General features: G+C 33.4%; 1 protein-coding gene and 1 pseudogene across 1 annotated transcript; one reads left to right on the top strand and one right to left on the bottom strand.

Annotated features, from left to right (window-relative positions):
- The first annotated feature begins 6,263 nt into the window (after window positions 1-6,263).
- LOC107841287 lies at window positions 6,264-22,702 on the top strand (annotated as a pseudogene).
- A 286-nt stretch (window positions 22,703-22,988) lies between these two features.
- LOC107841288 lies at window positions 22,989-26,872 on the bottom strand. Its single transcript, XM_047396290.1, has 5 exons — window positions 26,718-26,872; window positions 26,370-26,451; window positions 25,918-25,988; window positions 25,655-25,817; window positions 22,989-23,384 (listed from the first exon to the last, which is right to left on the bottom strand). The coding sequence occupies exons 1-5, from the start codon at window positions 26,870-26,872 to the stop codon at window positions 23,193-23,195; spliced, it is 663 nt and encodes a 220-aa protein (XP_047252246.1). The 3' UTR covers window positions 22,989-23,192.
- Window positions 26,873-27,180: the final 308 nt, after the last annotated feature.

Below are 27,180 nucleotides of genomic sequence, written 5' to 3'. Positions count from 1 at the left end.
AACATTGTTGGTTTTAAAAAGGGATGGGATTTGGAACATATGTGTTCATTGTCAAGCAATCAACAAGATAACAGTAAAGTATATCCAACCTATTCCCCTCTTCGTGATATTCAATATTACATAAATGGTTCTTGTATGTTTCCTAAGGTAGACCTTAGAAGTGGGCACCACTAAATCCGGATGCAATGGTGTGATGAGTGGAAAGTTGCATTTAAGGCTAAGCTTGGTATATACAATAGATGGTTATTCCTTTTGGCCTCACCAATGCTCTTAGTACCATTATGAGGTTAATGAACCATGTCATAAAACCTTTTATTAGAAAATATGTGGTAGTTTACCTTGATGATGTCCTAGTGTATAGTGAATCCCTTGATGAACATGTTTTACATTTACAAAGTGTTTTTGATGAGCTTAGAAAAAAAATTGTATGCTAATCTTGAAAATGGTCTTTTGGTGTAAACGAAGTAGTATTTTTGGGATATGTTATAAACTCAAGATGAGTTGAGGTGGATGAGTCCAAGATAGACGCTATCAAGAATTGGCCAACTCCAAAATCTATTGGTGAAGTATGAAGCTAGCTAGTTTTACAAATGGTTTGTCAAAGAGTTTAACACCATCACCACTCCCCTGACCAAGGCAATCCTCAAGGATAAGCCATTCAAATGAGGTGATGATCAAGACAAAGCCTTTGAAACTTTGAAATGCTTAGCTTTGCTCCCTTGTTGAAATTATCCAACTTTGATAAAATGTTTAAAATAGAGTGTGATGCTAGAAAGATAGGCATTAGAGCCATATTAATGCATGACATAAGTCCATTGCTTACTTTAGCAAAATCTTAAAGGATCAACCTTGAACTACTTTATGTATGATCTTGAGTTGTATGCCTTGATTAGAGCTTGGGGTAATTGGCAGCACTTCTTTATGGCCTAAGGAATTTGTGATTCGAACCGACCATGAATTATTAAAATACCTCTAGGCCCAAGATAAATTGAACAAACGACATGTCAAGTGGATAGAATTTCTAGAAATTTTTCCCTATGTAATTCAATACAAGAAAGGGAAAAGAGAATGTGATAGTCGATGCATTGTCTAGAAAAATATGTTAATCAACACATTGTCTTCTAAATTAATAGGTTTTGAATGCTTGAAAACAATGTACCTGGAGGACCCCAAATTTGCACCAATCTTCAAAGATTGTGAAAAATGGGATAGGAAACAATCGATTAAGGATAGGTCTTTTATACCCTATTCTAAGATTGATGGTTTTTGTTCAAAGCTAAGAGATGGTGTGTTCCCTTTAGTTCATGGTGAGAATTGTTTGTTGGGGAACACAATGGTGGTATGATTGGTCACTTTACAATTGACAAAACCCTTGGAATCCTTAAGGAATAATTTTACTGGCCAAAAATATGTGATCATTTTGCATAAGTATGTATTCAGTGTGTAGATTATAGAATTGCTAAATTGCGGCTTCTCCCTTAAGGATTGTATACCCTACTTTACACTCCCTTACGCCCTTGGCTTGATATTTCTATGGACATTATTTTGGATTTGCCTAGGACAAAGAGGGGAAGGGATAGTATTTTATGTTGTTGTTGATAGGTAGTACCTATGAAGTTCACCTTAAAATAAGTATATGAGCTAATAAGTCTTAAAACACAATATGCTTCTTTTTTTATCTCAAAACTTTTACTTCTTATGTGAACGTCATAGCTTATCTGATATCATAATCAAAGCTGAAATTGTTATTATGTTGCAATATTTTTGTATCTAAAACTAGTAAATTTGAACTTCTTTTAAGCTGAGTACTTATTTCTCAAATTATAATCTTTTCTCAACTCATGGAAACTTCATATCAAAATGTCACACGTAATGCTTGAGATCACTTTAGTAGATAAAACTTAAATAAGCATGAAAAATATACAAAATAATGTGCAACTCATGATGAAACATTATATACTCAAGCATAAGTAAAATTGGTATGAACTCTAGTTACCAAACTCTCAAATTCATGATAAAAACTCAACTTTTGGGAACAAGGATAGAAGGTTAGACTTGTTCAAACCCCACATACCTAGACTTAGTGAGTTTCTTGAGGGAAACTAGAATTGGAACCTTGAAAGCTTGAATTTTGGCAAAAAACTCTTCTTTTGTGTTCTTGAGGGTTTTGGGAGTAGAGAGGTCATTTAATCTGAGTTATGAGAGTGGGAATTACATTATTCATGATTGAAAAGTCATTTAATAGGTAAAAGATCAAAAAGCTCATGAAGAAAACAGAAAAAAATTATATTGGCATTTCTGTGCCCTTGGGCATGGCATGTCCTTATCGCACCACTTCAGGAACATGGCAAGCCATCATCACGGCACACTCAGGGCATGCCACACTCTTTTCGCAGTAATCCCAGAGCATGGCATGCTCTTATCACAAACCCTCACTGGTTTGGGGTCCCAAAATAATCCGAAACGTGTTTCAAAAATTCTGAAATTCTTCCTAATGGTCCTGTCATCATTCCTTATCATAATTTAACTCACAAATTTCTATTAAACACGAATGAGAGTAACAAAATAAAATCATTGAAAATCTTGGGGTATAATAATAACAAAAAATATTATAATTGATTTATGCATCATTAAAAGAAGAGTAAAAGTAAATTTAATAAATACAACACAATACTATAATATTTTCAACAAATGATCCATCTGATGTAAGAGATGACTCATATATTGAAATAGATGGTTAATCTGCCAAAAAGAATCAAAATAGTTTTTCTATAGTTTTGCTTTCTTCTAATAGATGACACATCTATTGCAATAGATAGGTCATATATTGGAAGAAAACAAAATAGTAGCAAAATTGGTTTGATTTCTTCCAATAGATGACTCGTTTAATGCAACAGATGAGTCATCTGTTGTAATACTTCTAACAGATGACCCATTTGTAGCAATAGATGAGTCATCTGTTGAAAGAAATCAAACTAGTGGCAAGATTGTTTTAATTTCTTCCAACAGCTAATTTATCTATTACAACAGATGGGTCATTTGTTGGAAGAAATCAAACCAGTAGCAAGACTATTTTAATTTATTCTAGCAGATGACTCATCTGTTGCAAAAGATAGGTCACTTGTTGGAAACAACATGACAATAAATCAATAGATCGTATAGTTGTTTCCAACAGATGATTAATATATTCCAATAGATTTTAATTTTGTTGCAACATATTACACACCTCTTGGGTAATATTTTTACCATGCACATATATAAAAAATACAACAACAACAACAATAATATCAATAACAAGCTATATCACCACTTGAACAACATTAATATTTTTACCAATATACCAAAAACACCAACACCAACAACAACACCACTAAAACCAACAAAACCAAGAAAATCAAGAACATCAACAACACCAAACATACAAATAACAACAAACACACAAACAACACCTACAACATAAATAACACAAAGAACACCAATAATACTAACAACACCCACCAATAATATCATACAAACAAACAACACTTAGAACACAAACAACACCAATAATACCAACAACACCAATATTTTTACTAATACACCAATAATAATATCAACACTAACAAAATCAACAAAATCAAGAAATCCAAGAAAACCAACAACACCAGCGACACAAACAAAACTAAAAACACAAGCAACACCAACAAAACAGGCAACACCAACAAACACCAAGTGAAGTGATTCAATATAATAATACAAACAACAAGATAATATTATCATAACAGATATCTTCAAAAAAATCAAAATTCAAGTTTTACTATTTTTACCATAATAGTCGAGAATAAGAGCAACAACAACTATAACAAAATCATGTTTCACTTAGAAAAGTTATCATATTTATATCAACGACCAGGTTAAGAGAATAAATAGCACAAATTAGAATTTTTTTTGGGTTCTTCTTTCTCTTTTGAGCATCAAATCTCAAAATTATTAACCCACACTTGAAGAGAATACAACTAAAATTTTTATTTTCCTTCATTAACTAAAAGTCCCTAACTTTTTAAAAACCGATAAAAAGAGAAGTTTTTACTTCCGGAGAGAGAGAAATTGATGACTACAAGAGAAGAAAGAAGGATGTAAAAGTCAAATATGAGTTCTTAAGCACCTGATAGTCACCGGAGATGGCCGCAGCGGTGATCTGTTATGCCATCAGAGGCAATCTATTGGGAAAAAGTAGATATGAAATGATTGAGCTTTTCACAGAAAAATTAATTATTTTTTAAAACTAAATAAAACTAAATGAGAATGAGAATAAATGATTAGGTCTCTTAATTTTATTACATATTAAATAAGTTGTGAGTTGATTTATATTTTGAAAAAGATTAATAATTTTTGAAAATACTAATTTGATTCCCAATTAACTTAATCAGATTTTTAGTACCTTTTGACCTTAACCTTAGACAATGTCACCAAAAGTTAAAAAGTGACTTAAAGAACTCCGTTTGTTTAATTTTCTCCACAATATTTTTATTTGTTGATCATTGCCAAATTAAGCTCCTATTGATAGCTGATAATTGTAGTCTATGTTGATCCAATCTTGTAGTTGAGTTGATTAAGGCTTGCTAGCTATAAGAAATTTAGAACGAATATATCACTCACAAAATTAAATGGATAAGATGGCTCTAAATTTTATAGAACATTAGGTACGAGTAATTTTTTTTTAAATTAAGGGTTTTTTTATGAATTAAAATAATTTTCTAGTTGTTTAATTTGGAAATAATAAAAAATGAAAAAAGGGTCAAAAATACCCCTGAACTATCTAAAATAGAGCAAAAATATCCTCCATTTATTTTTTGGCCCAAAACTACCCCTCTGTTTATTTTTTGGCTCAAAACTATCCCTTACCTTAATAGAGTGCCACCAAGCACACCGCGTGGAAAAAATTATCACATGGTCAATCCACGTAAGCATCTCATTCACAAAAAAGGGTCAAAAGCACACCTGAACTATTCAAAATGAAGCAAAAATACTCTCTATTTTTTGGCTGAAAAATACCCTCCATTTAAGAATACCCCTCAATTTATTTTTTGGATCATAGATACTCCTCACTTTAATAGAGGCCACCAATCACACCACACAAAAAAAAATTATCATGTGGTCAGTCCACGTCAACATCCCATTTAATATCCAACCGAACCACTTAACCATCCAACTTAACAACCCTTTTAATACACGTATTTGATATATCTTCAAAACATTCAATAGGTCTTCATAAGTAAAGGGTAAATATAAATCCACTCTTTATTTCACTTGAACTCTCCAAAAAAAAATTGATGCAAACTAGAGATTTTGAGAGAAAAGAAAGCCCTTAGTACATGGGTTGAAACTTGACTCGTCTTTTTCATATCAAAGGATATGGAGAGTTCAACCAATGTATTAAGGCTTTCTTTCTCCCCAAAATTCCTAGTATGTATAGATTTTTTTGAGAGAGTTTAAGTGAAGACGTATCAAATTTTTTGAAGACTGATTGGGTACAAGTATTAAATGGAATGTTAAGTTCTATGGTTAAGTGGGTTGGTTGGATATTAAATGGGATGTTGATGTGGCATGGCCATGTGGTAATTTTCTTCCACATTGTGTACTAGGTGGTACTTAATTGAAGTTGGGTATTTGTGACTCAAAATAAATAGAGGTATTTGTAGGCAAAAATCAAACATAATGGTATTTTATTTCATTTTGAATAGTTCAGGATTAGTTTTGACCTTATTTTGTAAATGGGATGCTGACGTGGACCGAACATGTAATAATTTTTTCACATGTATGTTTGGTGGTACACTGTTCAAGTGAGGGGTATTTTTGATTCAAAAAGACAAACAGAGAAGTATTTTTGAGCTAAAAAATAAATGAAGGGGTATTTTGGAGTCAAAAAATAAATGAAGGATATTTTTGCTTCATTTCAAATAGTTCAAGGATAGTTTTTGCTTGAATAAAAAATAAAAAACAAGTCCAGTCGTTGTTGTCTTTACCTTGAAGGTCGCACAAAATCTGTTAACACTTCTACTTTCTGCCAACCTTTTTCTACTTTTTCTATAGTTGAAGCAAATTTTCACTACTATCTTCCATTGACCTCCATTGATTCTTGAAAGCATATTAAGTATTATATTGGAATATTGTATTTCTAAATAAAATGTTGTGTCATCCTCTGCCATCCTTCTTTATCATATATATATATATATATATTGGGCTAGAAATTGCACCAGCCTTTTAACTTTCCCATATATCCCATGGTTTCAAATTCTGATACTAAGAAAACGAAATCGTTAGATTGGACTTGCCTAATACCTTGTACAATTCTGTTTTCCGCTGCCTTTTTAAAAGAAAGCGAATTAATTATCACTTAATGTAAAGAGGTAATATATAATAGAGTTCATCTTCTACTTTCATCAATTCAAATTTCTCTTAGTATATATATATATATATATATATATATATATATATATAACAATAAATTTTGTTTCATAGTTCTACTGGATCTCGCTCGAGTTAATTTAACTTCTTGTTTTACTTCATAAAGAAAGTAAAAAGATGCCAAATGGTCGAATCCTTCATAATGATGAAACCTAGGATGTGTGAGGTTAGTCTATGGGATCTGATTATCTCTCTACCTTTAATTTTCTGAAGAAAAAAAACTTTGATTTTAAAAACAGCGTAAATTGTGTAATGTGCGAGATATTAAATTTGTTGTTTTTGTTAGAACATGCACAGTGGAAGCAATAATTCTACAGGATCAATAACTTACATATAATCTAGATAACATAATCAAAACGAGAATTAGAAAACTTACCTCTTGAAGCTTTCACAAATATCGTTCAATGCCTTGGCCTTCAGTTCTGCAGTCTTCTACTACTGCCTGACTTAACCTTTGCTTATCAAACTTGTGTGGGCAAGTTTTTTTGGACTCAAAGAAAATATGAAATTCACTTTATCTTCTGAACCCTAAACCATATTTATTCTTGTTTTCTCATAAATAAGGAAAATCAAGAGGCAAACGTTTTTAGGTCTCTTTAGTTGTCCAAAATAATTTAGACCTCTTTTGGTTGTCCAAAACGTTTTCAATAATTTAAAGTCAGAAGATATTATTTTCCTTCCAGAAGACCAGTAAAGAGAAAATGACCTTTACCCCAAATCCAACTACATACTTATACTTTGCGGGGGTCCTATGACCCCCCTGAACTATTTTAAAATGGAACTATTAACCCCTCAAACTATATTAAAGTGGAATATCTACCCGTCTAAAATCCCATACCCATATTTTATTTTAATTTGTGGTCTACATGCGCTGCCACATGTCATTCCACGTAATTCCACGTCATATTACTTTTTTTACTATAAATAATTAATTCCACATCATATACCATTCAATTATTCTTCTCTTCTTCTCTTCTTCTTCTTCTTCTATTTCTTCTTCTTCTTCTTTTTCTTCTTCAATAGCTTCTTCTTATTCTTCTTCAATGGAATAATGAATCATATGGAATTCACACGATAGGTAATCTTATCAAAATCAAATCAACAATTAATGTCCAAAAATATTCGATTTTCACCAAATTTGACATTGTTTCAACATTCAAAATTTGATGTCCATCGGCGCTGGACAGTGATAGCGCCGGCAAAATTTAAATTCCGATGACTTTGTTTTTGATGAATTTCAACATTCTCAATGTTAATCAATTTTAGGGGAGCTAAGGAATGATTCTAACACAAAAATTAATTCAAAATTTTCAATCTAAATTGACTCAACATTCTCACGTAATTCGAGTTGTTGGAAGAAGATATGAAGAAGAAGAAGAAAAAGAAGAAGAAGAAAGAAAAATAATAACTATAATAGAAGAAGAAGAAAAATTGAAGAAGAAGAAATAAAAATAATAATCAAAGAAGAAGAAGAAGAAGAAGAAGAAGGAGGAGAAGGAGGAGGAGAAGAAGGATGAGAAGAAGGAGAAGAAGAAGGAGGAGAAGGAAGAGAAGAAAGAGGAGAAGAAGAAGAAGAAAGAAGAAAGAAGGAGAAGAAGAAGAAGAAGGAGGAGGAGGAGGAGGAGGAGAAGAAGGAGAAGAAGAAGAAGGAGGAGGAAGAGGAGAAGGAGAAGAAGGAGAAGCAGAAGAAGAAAAATAAGAAGAAGAAGAAAAATAAGAAGAAGGAGAAGGAGAAGAAGAAGAAGAAGAAGAAGAAGAAGAAAAAGAAGAAGAAGAAGAAGAAGAAGAAGAAGAAGAAGAAGAAGAAGAAGGAGAAGGAGAAGGAGAAGGAGAAGGAGAAGGAGAAAGATAAGGAGAAGAAGAAGAAGAAGGAGAAGGAGAAGAAGAAGAAGAAGGAGAAGAAGAAGAAGAAGAAGAAGAAGAAGAAGAAGAGGAGGAGGAGGAGGAGACAGAAGAGGAAGAAGAGGAGGAGGAAGAGAAAGAGGAGGAAGAAAAGGAGGAGAAAGAGGGAGAGGAGGAAGAGGAAGAGAAGGAAGAGGGGGAGGAGGAAGAGGGGAAGGAAGAGGGGGAGGAGGAAGAGGAAGAAGAGGAGGAGGAATAAGAGGAAGAGAAAGAGGAGGAAGAAGAGGAGGAGGAAGAGGAGGAGGAGGAAGAGGAAGAGGAGGCGGAGGAAGAGGGGAAGGAAGAGGAGGGGGAGGAAGAAGAAGAGGAGGAATAGAAAGAGGAAGCGTAAGTGGAAAACAAAGATGATGAAGAAAAATTGAAGAAGAAGAAGAAGAAGAAATGACGAAGACATAAAAATAATACTTAATTACGCCATGTCAGCGTTGGGGGGTAATAATTTCATTTTAAAATAGTTTAGGGGGGTTATATGACCCTCGCAAAGTATAAGTGTGTAGTTGGGATTTGGGGTAAAGGTTGGGGGGATTTTGACCATTTTCTCACCGCTAAATAATATTACTTCTTCTAGTAAGTTCCTTTTCCTTTTCCAAAATTGATTAGTTAATTAGGTATAGCAGGGACCGCAGATTTATTAAGTGAGGCTTTCAATTATGATATTAATTCGATGATGAAAGAATTATCATATCATAATAAATTACAAATTATTCCACTAAAAATCTGTAATTGCACTCCTCGATTTAATTTCGAAATCTACCAGTACATCTTATTTAACTCCCCATGTTAGAATTACCAACACCAATCAATTAAATTAAATTCTCTGAAAAATTTAACTCATTGATTAATTTAATCATTTATTTATAATGCTTATGTTATTTCACATTACAGATACAAAATCCACCTGCAGGGTTTTCACGTGAAAACTTATAAGCAAACATAAAGGGGGGTTTTCTATCTCAAGTCTGAGACATGGTTCTATAAACTAATTAATATTTCACTAAGTGATTCATCATTATCCAACCTATCAGGAATATGTTGACTCACAAAAGAGTATCACCTTTTAATAGATTAAAACCACAAAAAAAACCACATAGATCATAATAATTATATCAAGATTAATAGTATAAGTACATGTAATGGTTTAGAGAAATCATTTATTAATATTCAGAACATAAATGAATATCTCTAATTGGTCCGTTCAATACATATGAAATGTACTAGCACAAGAAGTCAGAATATTACCACTCCCATAATTAAGATCAAATTATATTTAATCTTGTGCTGCAATTATCAAGATATTTGTCCTACCTTATCTTTGATTGTGAACGTTAATTTATTACTTATAAGAACCAACAATATTAATCTTTTGTGCATGAATTAAAATACTTCATACATAAAATTATCTACTATATAAGTAAAGACCACACATGTTAACACAACGATCTATTCAAATAAAGATTTTATTTATATAATAAATAGTCTTTGCGTGGGATGAAAATATAATACTATAACACAAATTACATGGTTAATAGTATATCCTAACAATCTCCCACTTAGACTCATAACCATGAATGCATAATTTTAACACTCATTTCTTCCATATGCTTATCAAAAACCTTCTGGGTTAAGCCCTTTGTAAATGGGTCCGTCAAATTATTCTTTGACTCAATCTTCAAAATTCTCACATCACTCCTATGATTTTTATTCCCAAACAAGTGATATTTTCTCTCAATATGCTTACTTCTTTTATGGTTTCGTAGTTCTTTCGAGTTTCCAACTGCACCACTATTGTTACAATAAAGTGGTAGTGGTATTTGAACGGAAGGAACAACTCCAAGCTCTTTCAAAAAGTTACCGAGCCAAAAAGCCTCTTTAGCCGTCTCAGAGGAAGCTACATATTTGATTCCATTGTGGAATCGGCAACACATGATTGCTTGATACTCCTCCAAACAGTGGCTCAACCTCCTAAAGTAAACACATATCCTGAGGTAGATTTTCTAGAATCCTTAACCGACTGTAAATCTAAATCAGTATACCCAATAGGTACAAGATCTCCAGAGTGAAAAACAAGCATGTAATCCCTAGTCCTTTTAAGGTACTTGATTATATGCTGAACCGCATCCAATGTTCTTGTCTGGGATTAGACTGAAATTTGCTAATCATGCCAACAACAAAGCAAATATCTTGTCTAGTGCACAACATAGCACACATGAGGCTCCCTACAGCAGAAGCATAAGGGACCGCCTTCATTCTCTCTATCTCATCAATCATTTTAGGCGACTGGTCTTTTGATAGAGTAATTTCATACCTAAAAGAAAGTAATCCCTTTTTGGAATTTCGCATGCTAAATTTTGCAAGAATAGTATCAATATAAAGTGCTTAAGATAAGCCTAATATCCTTTGTTTACGATCTCATATAAGCTTGATCCCAAGGATATGAGTCGCTTCTCCTAAGTTTTTCATATCAAAACACGAGGACAGCCACTCCTTAATAGAATTCAACATACTCACATTATTTCCTATGAGGAAAATGTCATCTACGTACAGAATCAAAAATGCTACTCTATCTCCATCCTATTTTTTATAAACACATGACTCATTTTCACATTGATTAAAATCAAAAGTCTTAATCGAATTATCAAAACAAATATTTCATGCTCTAGATACTTGTTTCAAACCATAAATGAATTTCTTAAGTTTACAAAAATTATGTTATTACCAATTTCCATGAAACCTTCTGGTTGTGCCATATAATTGCACTCATCAAGACTTCTATTTAGGAAAGCCGTCTTGACATCCATTTGCCAAATCTCATACTCATAATGAGCAGCAATGTATAAGAGAATCTTAATGGATTTAAGCATAGCTATCGGCAAAAAAGTTTCCTCAAAATCAGTTACCCTTTCGCAACAAGCCTAGCCTTAAAAGCTTGCACTTTTCCATCCACACCTCTCTTTTTCTTATAGATCCATCTACATGTAATGGGTTTGACTCCCGTAGGTGGTTCTATAAGTTCCCAGACTTGATTGGAATACATAGACTCCATTTCAGATTTCATAGCAGAAATCCATATTTTAGCATTTTTATCATGTAGTACTTCGGCGTAATTAAGAAGTTTCATATTAGGCTCCTCAGGGATTCTATCATTATATTCTCCCAAGAGTGAAAACCATAAAGGTTTTCTAATAATTCTCCCACTACGACGACTAGTCACTACAGGATCTACTATATTTGAAATTAAATTTTGAACACCCTCAATGTCTTCCTGTAATATGATAGGTTCATCGACATTATCCTGAATATTTTCCTCCATAATTATAGGTTGTTCGACGTTACTCCCACTACTTTGAGGTAGTGTAATGTCAAGTATTTGCTCTTGTGCAACCTCTTCCCTATTGACATTTCTCCCACTACGTGGATGGAATGGTATGTTAATAATAGTTTTTGAAATTTGTTCTTGTGTTTCATTATTTGTTATTCTATTATTCAATTCCTGTAAAACAATTTTACTTCTAGAAACATGGTTCATTAAATAATCCTCTTCAAGAAATTTGACATTTGTCGAAAGAATTACCTTCTGTTCCTTAGGACAATAAAATAAACCCCCTTTTATTCCTTTTGGATATCCAACCTAGATTCCAACTTATCAGTTTTTTCTTTTAGCACATGTGTTGGACAACCCCAAACCCGAATATGCCATAGGCTAGGCTTGCGCCGACTCTACAATTCAAATAGGGTTAAAGGTACTGATTTTGAAGGAACCAAGTTCAAAATAAAATTTGCAGTTTCTAATGCATAACCCCAAAAAGAAAAGGGTAAATCTGAATAACTTTATATTAATCTAACCATTTCCATAAGAGTTCTATTTCGGCATTCTGCCATACCATTTTATCGTGGTATTCTCGGGGCAGAATATTAAGATGCAATTTTTGATTCTGATAAGTATTTAATGAACTCTGCAGAAAGGTATTCACCACTACAATCAGATCGTAATGTATGGATATGTTATGCCGCTTTTCTATTTCCATCTTAAATTCTTTGAATTTTTCAAAGCATTCAGATTTAGGGCGCAACAAATAAATGTATTCATATTTCGAGTAATCATCTATGAAAGTCACAAAATACCCAAAACCATATCTTGCTTGTATATTCATTAGACCATACAAATCAGTATGAATTAATTCTAACTTATTATCGGCTCTATTTCCTTTGGAAGAAAAATATCTCTTGGCCATTTTACCTTCTAAACAGGATTCACAAATTAGAAGTGCCTCCACTTTCAATGAACTCAAAGGTCCATCAGAAACCAACCGTGAGATCCTATTTAAGTTAATATGACCTAGACGTAAGTGCCATATGTATGTTTCACTCAATTCCAAAAGATGTTTTCTTTTATGTGATTGATCAACACTATTAAGTTCTTTTTTTTGTAGCATATCATGGGAAACATCAAATACAAACAAATCATGTATTCTAGGAGAAGAAATAATAAAATGCTTATCAAACTTAATAATTGCACAATTATTAGCAAAATAAGTATTGTAACCAACATCCATTATACTTGATACGTAAAGAACATTATTCAGTCTTAAAATTCTAGAACTAATAAACGGAATAGAAATATTTCCTATAGCTAAGGCCGGTTCTGGTTCCCCATTTGCTTGAAAAACGTTCAGTTCATTTTTACTTAGCGTTGTGTTTCCTGAAACACCTGCAAAGATATGCTGATATGATTAGTGGCTCTAGAATCTATAGCCCCAAATTAGGTAGAAACAGCCACTAAAAATATTTCAACAACATATGAAAAAAATGTACCTTGTTTCTGCATCTTATCTATATAGCCGGGACATTGTTTCTTATAATGACCAGGTTGCTTACAATGATAGCATTTGCCCTTAGGCTTAGCCACACCATCATTAGCACCTGAAACCTTATGAGGATTCTTCTTTTTTTTCTTTTTGCTTTTTGGCTTAGAAGTCGAAGACAAAGGTTTGTCAACCATCAATGCCGCAGGAGGAGCTTGTTGCTTATTGATAGATTCTGTCGCTTACAGCTCATTCAACAGTTTCGCAAGAGATAATTCCATCTTATTTATGTTATAATTTAAGAGAAACTGCTGAAAACTGTCTGACAGAGTCTGTAGGACCATCTCAACCTGAGACTCCTTATCAATAACCGTACCAAGAATTTCCAGCTCGTTCAATAGACTCATCATTTTAAGAACATGTTCCCTTACCAAAGTTCCTTCAACCATTGTTGTGGTCAAAAGAGATTTCATGGTCGTCTGCTTTGCAGCACGATTTTGCTCTCCGAACATTTATTTGAGAGATTCAAGCATATCATAGGCAGTAGTCATGGATTGTTATTGATGTTGTAACACATTTGGCATAGAGACAAGAATGTAGCATTTTCCTATCTCATCATCTTGACCCACTTATCGTAGGCTTTAATCTCATCATCAGTGGGTTCATCCGACTTAACAGGACCTTCCTCATCCAGTACAAATTTAAAGCCCTCAGCAGTAAGAACAATATCCAAATTACATTTTCAGTTCACATAGTTAGGGCCTTCTAATTTATTTTGATTCAGGATAGAAGTTAAGGGATTGAATGGAGACATGGTTAATCTATTATATAATCGAATTAAAATAGATCATTAGACATATTGTAGAATAATAAAATTGTTCAAAAAAACATCACACATATAACCATGCACATAAACAGTTAGAATCGTTAAGGAAACTTAACCATTTAAGCAAATATACATGTAATATCAGATATTTTATCTCTTAAATGAAAGAGAACCAACTCAGTTGGAGAGTCAACTGTTGATTTAAGTTAGATAAATATCACATTTCATAAGTCTCTGTACCATTGAACCAACATGTAACTTAGTTGAAAAGTTAATACAAGTCATCAAAAATAAGAGACTACAAAATAGTATTACAATATAAAGTCTATCCAATGGAGAAGATGACTGATGTCAACATGTAAACTTACATTATGTACTGTTAATAACCACTGAAAATCATAAGGAATGATCCCTATCACCACTAGTTTGCAAAAAATAATTTTTTCAGAATTTTTAATTTTTCCAAAAAACATAAAAATGCCCAAAAACTCATCAAAACGACCCCGAATGGTCAAAAGATAGTCTGGATCATAATTTATTGTGAGTATTGTTCAATGGGTCATTTTCAGTAAACGTACCAAATTTTAGGTCATTTGAAGTTCATCGAAAAACTGAAAAACTCTAAAATCGACCAAATCAGCAATTATTAGCCGAACTGTTGTGAGGGACAGCAGGGCTTCCTGCACTGCTTGGCCTTACTAATACTGTTCATACAGTGAGTAACGACTATAGTTGGTCGTAGTTGAGACTCATCATCATTTTGCACTTAATCTACAAAACTACTTTTCACAAAACTATGCAAAAATCGATTTATGCTTTCTTGATGATAAACTTAAATTCTGTTGGAATCAATAACATCATCAAAAATATGAAAAACAGCCAGAAACAACATGATATCAAAAACATGAAAAACAGCCAACAACAACATGATTTATACAATTATTATCCGAAATATGTACAACAAATCATGTAATTTCTTTTATATTATTTAGCATATGTAAGAAGACTACTGATACCAATTGTTAGAACATACACAGTGGAAGCAGTAATTCTACAGGGTCAATAACTTACATATAATCTAGATAACATAATCAAAACGGGAATTAGAAAACTTACCTCTTGAAGCTTTCACAAATATCGTTCAATACATTGACCTTCAGTTCTGCAGTCTTCTACTACTGCCTGACTTAACCTTTACTTATCAAACTTGTGTGGGCAAGTCTTTTTGGAATCAAAGAAAAGATGGAATTCACATTATCTTCTAAACCCTAAACCCTATTTATTCTTGTTTTCTCATAAATAAGAAAAAATTAAGAGGCAAACTTTTTAGGCCTTTTTAGTTGTCCAAAACGTTTTAGGCCTCTTTTGGTTGTCCAAAATGTTTTCAACAATTTAAAGTCAGAAGATATTATTTTCCTTCCAGAAGACCAGTAAATAATATTACTTCTTCTAGTAAGTTTCTTTTTCTTTTCCAAAATTGATTAGTTAATCAGGTATAACAGGGACCGCAGATTTATTAAGTGAGGTTTCCAATTATGATATTAATTTGGTGATGAAAGAATTATCATATCATAATAAATTATAAATTATTCCACTAAAAATATGTAATTGCACTCCTCGATTTAATTTTAAAATCTACCATTACATCTTATTTAACTCCGCATGTTAGAATTACCAACACCAATCAATTAAGTTAAATTCTGTGAAAAATTAACTCATTAATTAATTTAATCCTTTATTTATAATGCTTAACTTATTTCACATGATGGATACAAAATTCACCTGCAGGGTTTTCACGTGAAAACTTACAAGCAACCATAAAGGGGTGTCTTCTATCTCAAGTCCGAGACATGGTTCTATCAACTAATTAATGTTTCACTAAGTGATTCGTCATCATTCAACCTATCAGGAATATATTGACCCACAAAAGAGTCTCACCTTTTAATAGATTAAAACGACAAAACAAACCACATAGATCATAATAATTATATTAAGATGAAGAGTATAAGTACATGTAATGGTCTAGAGAAATCGTTTATTAATATTCAGAACATAAACGAATATCTCTAATTGGTCTGTTCAATACATACAAAATGTACTAGCACAAGAAGTCAGAATATTGCCACTCCCATAATTAAGATCAAATTATATTTAATCTTGTGTTGCAATCATCAAGATATTTGTCCTACCTCATCTTTGATTGTGAACGTTAATTTATTACTTATAAGAACCGACAATATTAATCTTCCGTGCATGAGTTAAAATACTCCATACACAAAATTGTCTACTATATAAGTAAAGGACACACATGTTAACACAACGATCTATTCAAATAAAGATTTTATTAATATAATAAATAGTCTTTGCATGGAATAAAAATATAATACTATAACACAAATTACATGATTAATAGTATATCCTAACAGTTTTATACTACTATTTTGTTGCATTATATTATAGAATGAGTGAGATGCATCTGCTTTGTAGTCCCCCAAATAATAGGGTATAATAATATGGATTATGTATAAATATTCTTTCTTTCAGTTACAGATTAGAATGACAATGGATTATAACATTCTTGGTCTCTTAATGGCCTTGACTTTTAGAGGCAGTTCTGTTCTTTTTTTCTTTTGCAGAAATCAAAATCAACGATGAGCTTACTAGCTATGAGTGACAGTTGGAATTAAACAGAAATAGAATATAAATGAAATTGTAAAGAAGGTGAGAGGTCATAATTTATCCACATTTCTTATCCCAACCTCTGATTAAGACAACTTTCTATCTCATTTGTAATTTTCATATACTAATTTTCTCATTATTCTTGTCATTATGATGGCGTAGTGGGTGAACGGAAAGATGTAGAATGGAGTAGCACTGTTATTCACATTTCTGCTATTAATCAAACTAAATGGTCTAAAAGTTTTTATATCCAAAATTTTGACACTGTAGGTTCTGAGTTGAGAGTGTCTGTTCTCAAATCAAAATATATAGAGCCCGTATGAGATTGCAGTTAAAAAATTACTTATTTGAGAAGCACTTTTATAAAGTAATTTTTTAGAACAGTGCTTTTGAAAAAAAAAATTGTATTTGATAAATTCATTTGAAAAGTGTTTTTGATTAACAGATTGTGTTTGAATAATCTTTTTCAAGAAGTGTTTTTGAGAGACAAATGATCAAAAAGGACATGTATCAATAGATTTTTACTACTAAAATCATTTTACAGAGAAAATTAACTTTAAATATCTATTGTAATATTTTTGATTAAAATTTTATTTTTATTTAATTAAAAATTACTTAATATATCTTCATCAATGATATTTTTAATTTTAATTAAAGAAAATGAGTGAAAAATAAAATAATGATATATAAATCATTGAATGAAATAAAGAATTATGATGTAAATGTGAAGTATTAAATTTTAAAATCATACTTTAATTAAACTTATAAGATATGCTAATTAATTAACAAGGGATATGTGTGTGTGTGATAAAGATATTTTTTTCATGAAAAAAATAATTTTCTGCTTCTGCTTTTTTTTTTTTTTGTAAAAGCAGAAATTTTCTAAAACTGCTTCTACTTCTTTTTTTTTAAATTACTTCTGCAAGTTTACCAAATATCCTTCTTTTCAAAGAAAGTATGTTTTTCTCAAAAAAATATTATTTTTCTAAGAAAAGAGCAATCCAAGCGTGAGAATAACCTTCAATCTAAAACTAGGTTGTACGGAACTTATGAACCCATAATTGGGAACTGGGTGTGTTGGTAAAAGCATTAGCTGATTGTCAGGATCAAGCCTTCTAATTTGATTGAACAGAAACAAAATAAGAAGGAAATAGTTTGTTTTAGGATATTTTTTGGGCTTTTTATATAACTAAAATGGAATTCAAAATTACAAGAATGAAAAATAAATGAAATTGGAAACTAGATATAACTAAAAAATCGTCATGGAATCTAAGATCTGCAATAGAAGAAGAAAAAGATATATTTAGAAATGGGTAAGGAAAGGAGAAGAAGAAAAGAGGAAATCTGGAAGAAGACAAGGTGAGAAAAATACCAGTAATTGTTTGCCTTCTGTCTCCTAGTTATTGTGTTTTAATAGCCTTGGAGCTAAGCTGTTAGTTGTTGAGATGGAAGCATCTAGACCTTTAAGGTTCACTAATTCTCATCTAATCCTAGTCGTTTATTCTCTTCAATTAACTCTACTATTCAAATAGTAATAACCGAAATTCAAAAAGAGTGGTGACTATGACATACTGCCCTCTTTTTATTCAATCCTTGACCTCAAGGATTGGCATCAAAATTTGAAAATTTTGCCTTGAGATCATCAGAGTCCTCCCAAGAAGCATCTTCTAAAGCCAAGTTAAACCACTGCACAAGCACCTTAACAATAGTTGAGTTACCTCTTTTGACCAATTGTCTCTGTAGAATAGTAGTAGGTTGCACCAACATTTGACCCTCCTCATTAGTGATAGGCAGATTTGTCTGGACAACAACATGGTTACTCAACTTCTTCTTGAGCAAAGAAACATGGAACACTGACATATTTTGAAAGTAGGTGGTAGCTGCAATTTGTAAGAAATTGGCCCCACTCTGCTGATCACTTGATAAGGGCCAAAATACTTAGAACATAATTTCAAATTCTTTCTGCCAGCAATGGAAGATTGTCTATATAGTTATAGTTTCAGATAAACCATATCTCCTACTTGAAACACTCTTTCAGATCTTCTTTTGTTAGCAAACAACTTCATTCTTTCTTGAGATTTATGGAAATTATTCTTTAAGAGATGTAACATTTGTTGTCTCCACATGATTGCATCATCAGCAGTAGGAACCATAGTTTCTAATAAGAGTCCCATGGATAGTTATGGGAGTGAGAAACCATATAAGGCTTCAAAAGAGATGCATTGCAAACTAGAATGGTTGTTATATTTCTTCATCCAATCATTTCCCATCACTAAATCACAACCTCCCAAGTTAATGATCCTCAAGTCTTCTTGGAAAGTCTTTCACCCCATCTTCTAAGTAAAGCCAGCATAAATAGTGTAGCACATCACATAATTACCATTAGCTACTGTGACCTTTATTGGAGTGCTATAAACAGCTACATAGCCCGAGTCATGCACAATTTGCTCATCAAAAAGCTGTGAGTGCTGCCATAGTTCACTAATACTTCACCAATACTGATAACTTCTTATTCTTAACAGATCCCGCCACTAGGATGGACTTCACTCCCTTGCTATTGACTGATAATGCACTTAAATATACTGTTTTTTGTATTTCTTATGGGTCATCAAGTTCAAAAACCATATCACTAGCTTCTAGCAACTTCTCTAACATTTCAGGTATCTCAGGTTCTTCCCTGTCATGAAATTAAGTTGTTTGGTTTTACATTGATGCCCAGCTGTAAACTTGTATCCATACCTGAAGCATAACTTGTTAGCTTTCCTATGCTCATAAACCTCAGGAGTGAGTCTAAGAGGAGTAGGCTTGCTAATTGGAGTGACACTAGATGGTTTGTTGGCTACAGACTAGCCACAGAGGTATAAACTTTAGCCATAAAGATGCTCTTTCTTTGTACAGTCCTGAAGAGCCTTTTCCTGCAATCTAGCTTGTTCAATAACAACACTGGGGTATAGGTTTAAACATCTTGACTGCAAACATAATTTCCTCCTTCAGACCACCTATAAAACTAAATAAAAAATGAGACTCATTCAGGGCAAAGTTCCTCATGATCATTTGGGCTTTGAGATCTTCAAACTTACCTAGATATTCATCAACAGTACCAGTTTGGGTGAGTTTGTTAAATTCTTCCACTATATCTTCCATTAAAACTTCACCAAATCTGATACATATCTCTTTCATAAAGACCCCCCAAGTAACCAAACCCTAGTTAAGCACAAGGGAATTATACCAAGTTTCTACTAAACCATTCAAATATAATGCATCACTTTCAACTCTTTGGTTCTTAGCAATTCTATACAAGCTAAAGTACCTTTCACATTTGTGTAACCATACCTTGGGTTCCTTACCTTCGAAGCTTGGCAATTCCTATTTGGGAATAGGAACTGGCATACCTTAAGGCCTATTGAAACGAGAATCATGAGCAGGCATGGGTAAGATTCCTTCACCCAAAGCTGGGTCTGAAGCTGGACCTCAATTTTGCCTCCTTTCCAAGGTAGTTAAACGATCTAAAATCAGCTCGAGTGTACCCCTAATACCTGTTTGCGTCTCATTCAAAACAAGATAGTGATTAGTGAGATCGTCTAACACTTCATCATGCCGAGCAAGTTTAGCATCTACCACTTGAGCACGAGTACCATCCACCATATTAGAAAATAGTTCAGAAGATCGTTGTCACTGATATGATCGAGCCTTCTAATTCTATTGAACGGAAATAGAATAAGAAGGAAACAATTTGTTTTGGGACAATTTTTTGATTTTTTTATATAACTTAAATGGAATTCAAAATTACAGGAATGAAAAACTAAATGGAATTGGAAACTAGATTTAACTAAAAAGCCGTCATGGAATTCGAGATCTGCAGTAAAAGAAGATATATATTAGAAATGGGTAAGGAGTGGAGAAGAAGAAAAGAGGGAATCTGCAAGAAGACAAAGTGAGAAAAATACCGGTAATTGCTTGCCTTCTCTCTCCTGGTTGTTGTGTTTTAATAGCCTTGGGGCTAAGCTGGCATCATCTGGACCCTTAAGGTTCACTAATTCTCATCTAATCCTAGCCGTTTATTCTCTTCAATTAACTCTACTACTTCTAACAGTAATAACTGAAATTCAAAAAGAGTGGTGACCATATGAGTCCAGAGGCGGAGCCAGGAATTCTATTGAGGGGGTTCAAAATCTAAAGAAAAACTCACCGAAGGGGGGTCAATATCTACAATATATACATAAGTCATTTTAACCATGTATTAGTAGTATAATTTTCCATCGAAGGAGGGTTCGAACAAACCCCCTATTACTAGGCTGGCTCCGCCTCTGACCATGACACTGCTTCTATATTCTCTTATTACTTTAGGTGGTTTGCCAAGAGGTTCTTACACCCAGATATTGTTGCAAAGCATGCGTACATATTCCTGTGGGATGAAAATCTTGGAGTTGAAAATTTCAATGCTGGACGGTAACTATAGGGCTAAGCCCATATACAAAAAGATGCAATATATCTTTATAGTAAGAGCATTGATGTCAACCAGCAAAATAATCCCCACCTGGATCTTACCGCAGATATTTATCAATAACAAAAGAAGGAGGTCTTCAGATATCACAGCCAGCAATTGATGCAGATATCACAAAATTATCACGAACTTACAGCCCCAAAAAAGGGATCAAGAGTGCACAGGTATTACTCTCATGATCAGTAACAGGTTAATCAGTAATAAATTGATCTTCTTGGAAGGCTTTCTTGTAAATATTGCAAACTGTAAAAACTTTTATGGTTGAAACAGGACGACAATAAATATAAAGGGTCCTGGAAGGAGGTGCTATGGAGACAGTACTGAACCTCCATGCACTGGGTTAAATTATTGGGCAAAAAGAATTGTGTTTCAGTTCACATCTTTCCCATCCATCGTTGAATTCTAAATTCCTGATAAAGATGTAATGCACATGCAGGTGGGTGGAAATGATGGCTCCTGTTTTTTCAAGAGCATTGTGGCGCTGTGCCTGGTACATAATTCAGGTGTGGTTCAGATATTAATAAATCTAATTGACTTGTAATACTAGATGTTATTGAATTTTGTAAATGGTAAGTTTGACATTCCAGAATGACTTCGTTCATGCATGGGATGTGGACTTTCATCTCTTATATTGTGTGCAGGTTTCAGCTCCTGCACCATCAATTACTTTTTTTCCAAAAATTATCATTAATAAATATAAGAAAAAGAAAAAGTCTACTCTCCTGCTTGATCTGTAGCTATTTTTGATAGGGGAACCGAACCACTAATATTGGCGTTGTTGACTCAGAATATTTGGTTTATCATGGTCTTCCAACACTACGTGGTGCAGAAAATGTGGTATGTCCAGCAAGACAATTGAATAAGGAAACAAATTTCCATCTCCTCTCTTCAGTAAATCCTAACTATTGTCTTTCTATGTAGAAGAGTAATTTAGCACAACGGTAAACTCCGAAACAGGAAAGCTCACCAAACAAAATGGTATGTACCAAAACTAGCTTTCAACAATCAACTGCTTGAATCGAATGAATTAACTGAAATATCACCGCAGGGACTGCCAGAATCTCATCCATCGGATGCAACAAATGCTGTAAGTTCCATCAACTCTTCAAAAAGAACCTAGTGTAGCTTCCCTTGCAGTTGCCGATGCCTTTCTAATATGCTTGTCGTAGTATAATCTACACCACAGGCACAATGCAATAAGATAATCTTCTAATGCTAAATTGTTTATGGAGCTTAACACATGGCTATTTAGTAAGACCAAGTTCCGTTCCATGTTATGATAAACTAAGTCACTTTGCAGGTGTGGAAACAATCTCTTGTTGAATTAGAAATATTCAAGAATAGATGGAAAAAAGCTGCCAGAGAAGACCAATGTTGGGTTGATCCCTTTCAGCAACCTGTGAAACAAAAAAGTGATTGAAGGGGCTGCGTTTTCCAACTTTTTGCTGAGACACACAAATTACGGTTATTCCTCTGTCTTCAAGCTGAATTTGGAAAGCTGAGATAATTCTTATGGACTTCAAGTGCTCGTGATAACAGAGGGACATTATCAATTTCTATATGATCCAATCATGTATAAAAACAAATAGAATAATTCAGACAGAGTAACTTATGATTTTCACCATGTAGTTCATTCTGTCTGAAACAATTGCTGAAAATACAAAGCTATCAAGCAGCTTAAAAATGAGATTTATCCATTTTCTAATGTAATCTCATCCAGCATCACAATATTAGATATACATCATGTTGTACAATTAACAAATATTAACAGATGGACTACCCATTTAATCCAGATCAGATCTTATGACAATTACGAAGTGCTGCTTCTTTTTCCAACAATTCCAGCAATGAGCGAATATGATTTAGCTTTTCAACACATTGAAACACAAGAAATATATAAAGAATATTTAGCTTTTCAATACAAATCAACTTCTGATAAGCGATGCTCTTTCAAATGACCAGAAGTCCCCGTTCAGAAGGCATTTTCAAGAATATGATTTTCATCCCGAAAGCAATCCCTGCATTTGTAATACTATTTCCAAGAAAAAAAGTCATGCAATAGTGTCATTACCATAGGAAGTTCAACTAGTTGATGCTTTGATTCCTTGCAGAAATCTTGAACACCATCAAAGCTTAACCAGCGGTATCTTTGTCCCCAGCAAACTGCTGGCTGGATTGACCATTTATTGTCCATAAGTATTGCTCTCGTCTCCTCAACATAGCCCTGCCCATTATAAAGCAGAAAAAGAAGTCTTAGACCAAAATATGGTTAAACCTCTCTATAGTGGCAGCGGTTGTCCGGAAAATTCATGGTTACTACAGAGAAGTGATGTTATACATTTATAGTGGCATTTGATGTTCAACTCTCACTTAGATGTTAAATAAAATATGAAAAATTACTTCTTTGTACTTTTTATGTTATAAACAAAAATAAAATACTTGTTAAATTTAAACTCTGAAGGGGAGCCTTGGAGTAACTCGTAAAGTTGCTGCCATGTGATCAGGAGATCACGGGTTCAAGCTTTGGAAACAGCCTCTGGCAGAAATACAAGATAAGGCTGCGTACAATACACCCTTGTGGTGTGCCCCTTCTCCGGACACTGCGCATAGCGGTAGCTTTAGTACACCGAGGTACCCCTTTTTTAAATTTAAATTCTCAATTGATTTTCATATTTTATTATTGAAAGGACTAATACATTACTAAAAAATTCATTACTAGATATATCATACCGACAAAGAATTAAAATCTAAGAAACATATGCTTTTAAAATTAATTGCAAGTTTAAATATTTCAAACTTGATGCAAGAATTCTGAAGTTATAGGTTGTTTCGTGAATTCAAATCTCTAAGTGACAATATATCGCTTGAATTTATGAAGATTTTTGTCCAAATTTTCAGCAAGATTTTTGTCCAAATTTTCAGCAAAAGGATATTCAATGGCTACCACCTAAGTGATTTCTCATTAGATAAGGAAACTTTAGGCATTAAAGTTATCTTGTCCTAAAGTACCAACGGTTGAAAAACTTCAGTAAAAAGCTTACAATTTGCATAGTTTAATGGTGATTATCATAAATATTTTAATATTTTACTTTATACAGTACATAATATATTTTTAATAAAATATTAATATTACATAATATTTGAGTATGTTGTTATAGAGGGGTAATTTTACAAAGAGTGTCGCTATAATAAACCTCATTGTTGATATAGGTAGAATGACGTTACAGAGACGTAAAATGTAACATGAAAAGTCAGTAGAGAAAATCACGTCACTATAGTGAAATGCCATTATAGCGAGGGACCGTTACAGAGAGGTCTAATCTTTAAATAAAGAGGAAGAGAGACTAAAGTAACTGAACTCTAGCATCTTTTGTTATCCTCTTACAGACCTAATAGGAAGACGAGAATTTGATTGTTTTTTCATAATCAACTTATGGAATTTCTGTTGACAAATATAAGCCTCAACAACACATACCCATTACAATCTGAATTGAGAAATTTAGATTCTTAAATACTCCCTCCATTTTATTTTACTTGCCCGTATATCAAAAATAGATGTTCGATTTTAATTGTCCATCTTGGCAAATCAACAGTTTTTTTTTTCCGCACTACCCTTAGTATTAAATAACTACACAAAATAGTAATAGTCAAATTTAGAGTTCCATAGGATCATTAATAATATTAGTTAGTAAAATACACCTCTAATTGAAACTTTCTTAACAGGTGTGCCAGGTTAACAGGACCAAGTAATGAAGCGGAGGGAGTAGATTTTAGATTTTAGATTTTTAAGTCTCAATTTTTTGTGGATTCTAGATTACATCTTTTTAAAGTTTTCGTTTGAAATGAACAGAAACAACGGTTGAAATAATTGTGATAAAATGTGTGTTCCAAACCCAAAATTGTAAGCAAGTTCAAACAGATGTATAAGAATTTGTAGCCCATGAATTTGATATACATTAGACCAATTCCTTCAGTCCAAGTGGGGCTGGTGAACAATGTAAAAGAAACAGATTGACACCCACACACTGATGTATCATAAGCTAAGTTTATCTGTTGCATCTCCGATATCAAAGATATCTTTCTGGCTTTCCCTGGTATTAGCTTATTTCACCTTTGTATGAGCAGTGAAAGTTCTCACGCAATCATCATTTTTGAACCTGACAGAGTCTAGATTAGGCAACGGCCCTCAGCCAACTGCCTTTGTTGGAAAATAACAAAGAAAAGAAAAGCCACAATATGGAATAGGGAGTGAAAGAAGAAGAAAAGCACAGCACACCTACCTCGGTCCTTCGAGGCAGGTCCTGTGAAAAGCAGACGAGGGAGGAGACTAAAAGAAACAAACAAAATCCTAGCCGGCTAGCACTGAGAAGATATACTTTTGGTTATGTATTACTTTTCTGGTAACCACTGAAAATAAAACTGTGAGTAGATTGACCTGTGGCAGTGCCTGAAAACTAATTAATTAGAAAATTAATACATGGATAAAACGTGCACCTTAAGTTGTTTTTTCATTGACTTGCTTATCGCATTTAATGCCAACCCTGCAGAACCAGATGTGAGATAAGGCCTACTGTAAACCATTGCCACATCTTCTTTGATTTGGTATGGACCATAACTCAGCAATGTTTTATCACTGGCTCTAAGAGGGTCCTGATTGCACGATAGTTAAAACCAAGGATGAGTGCAGAAAATTTGCAGAGAACCGTGCATGGCAGCAAGCAGAATAGAAGTGAAAATATTTGCATCCTCTACCTGACAAGATTTCGCCCAACAAGAAGTTACTCAGAACAGATAAGCTTGACGGCAGATTGGCATGTTTTACAGTTAGCTTCATTAAACCAAGAAAAGGAATGGATTAGTGAATCCGAACATGTCTTCACTCAACTAATTTGAAGGAGAAAAAGAAGTTAAAGAATCAAGAGTAACTTAATCTAAGACATTAGACAGTTCTATATTTCGAATGACGGAAAAGAGCAAAAGAAAAATATGGTGCAAGGTCCAAGAAACATAGAATTACGAAAGGCCTCCACAGCCAAGGAAAAACACGGTTGGACAGAGAACAAGAAAACCATATTATGATCTATATCCTGGAGTTTGCCGGCAATTCCAAAATCTGCAGAATAATAAAGTTATCTGCAGAATATGACAAAAAAGTGTTCAGCAAATAAATGCATGTTATGATTCCAGTTACCTGTTGACTAATCCTTACCGGAGGATTTAGAAGTATAAGACCGTTTAGCTTTTCCTGGTGGTTGCTAGCATATTTGATTGCAACTGGTGAGAAGTATCCCAGTGGCAAAACAAGAGATGTTCTTCAAATTAGATCGCACAAGAAAGTAACACATAGCAAGTTAGATGCTAACATTCAAATAAAGCAGTGCAAATGGATAAATAAGTAGGGAAGTGTTTCCATGCTGGCAAACGAAACAGGGATGCTTCCTCCCACTTAATTGGTGGGGTGGGGTGGAGGGGCTCAGATTTGTTTTGAACATGTTTTCCAAGATTAAACAGCATGGTGGTCCTATAAAAGAATTTTTCCAATACATATAAACATACCTGCACTACAAAAGTAACCTTTTTATTGGTAAGAGCATCGATCACAGATTCCAAGCATGCCACATATTCTGTTAGACATGAAAAATAGAATGTTGAAAAAGGAGGGAGAAGTTCTTCATTCTTTTGACGAAACATTTCAACATTGCAAGAGCCCATTAAAGTTGTTGAAAAGGGCGTTTTCTTTTCACGGTTAGAACCGCTAGACACATGGGCTCAACATAAGTATGTATTGAATTCAGAGAGGCCCCTTTCTTGGGTAAAAGATTGTTTCTTCTTTACAGTCAATAAGCTATTTGAAATTCTTGTATATTTCGATTTTCTTGTATTATAGGTCTGGATGGCCGCGGCTTACCGCCAGCCTCCGATCTTGCAATCTAATAAGAACGGGTTTTGTACGACTCACCCGGGAAAGATAATCCGTTAATCAAATACCTTACTGATAATTTGACAAATAACGAATTTTC

This window comes from Capsicum annuum, chromosome 9 (genome assembly GCF_002878395.1).
Source record: "Capsicum annuum cultivar UCD-10X-F1 chromosome 9, UCD10Xv1.1, whole genome shotgun sequence".
Classification (NCBI taxonomy): Eukaryota; Viridiplantae; Streptophyta; class Magnoliopsida; order Solanales; family Solanaceae; genus Capsicum; species Capsicum annuum.
This window is presented reverse-complemented; position numbering and strand designations above follow the sequence as displayed.

Excerpts from the sequence above, each read along its gene's own strand:
- LOC107841288 (XM_047396290.1), bottom strand. The coding sequence starts at position 26,872 with ATGGGCTCTTGCAATGTTGAAATGTTTCGTCAAAAGAATGAAGAACTT. Across the intron at positions 25,989-26,369 it reads TTATACTTCTAAATCCTCCG|CTAACTGTAAAACATGCCAA; the intron begins GTAAGGATTAGT and ends GGTTTAATGAAG. Across the intron at positions 23,385-25,654 it reads CAATGAAAAAACAACTTAAG|GGCTATGTTGAGGAGACGAG; the intron begins GTGCACGTTTTA and ends TATAATGGGCAG.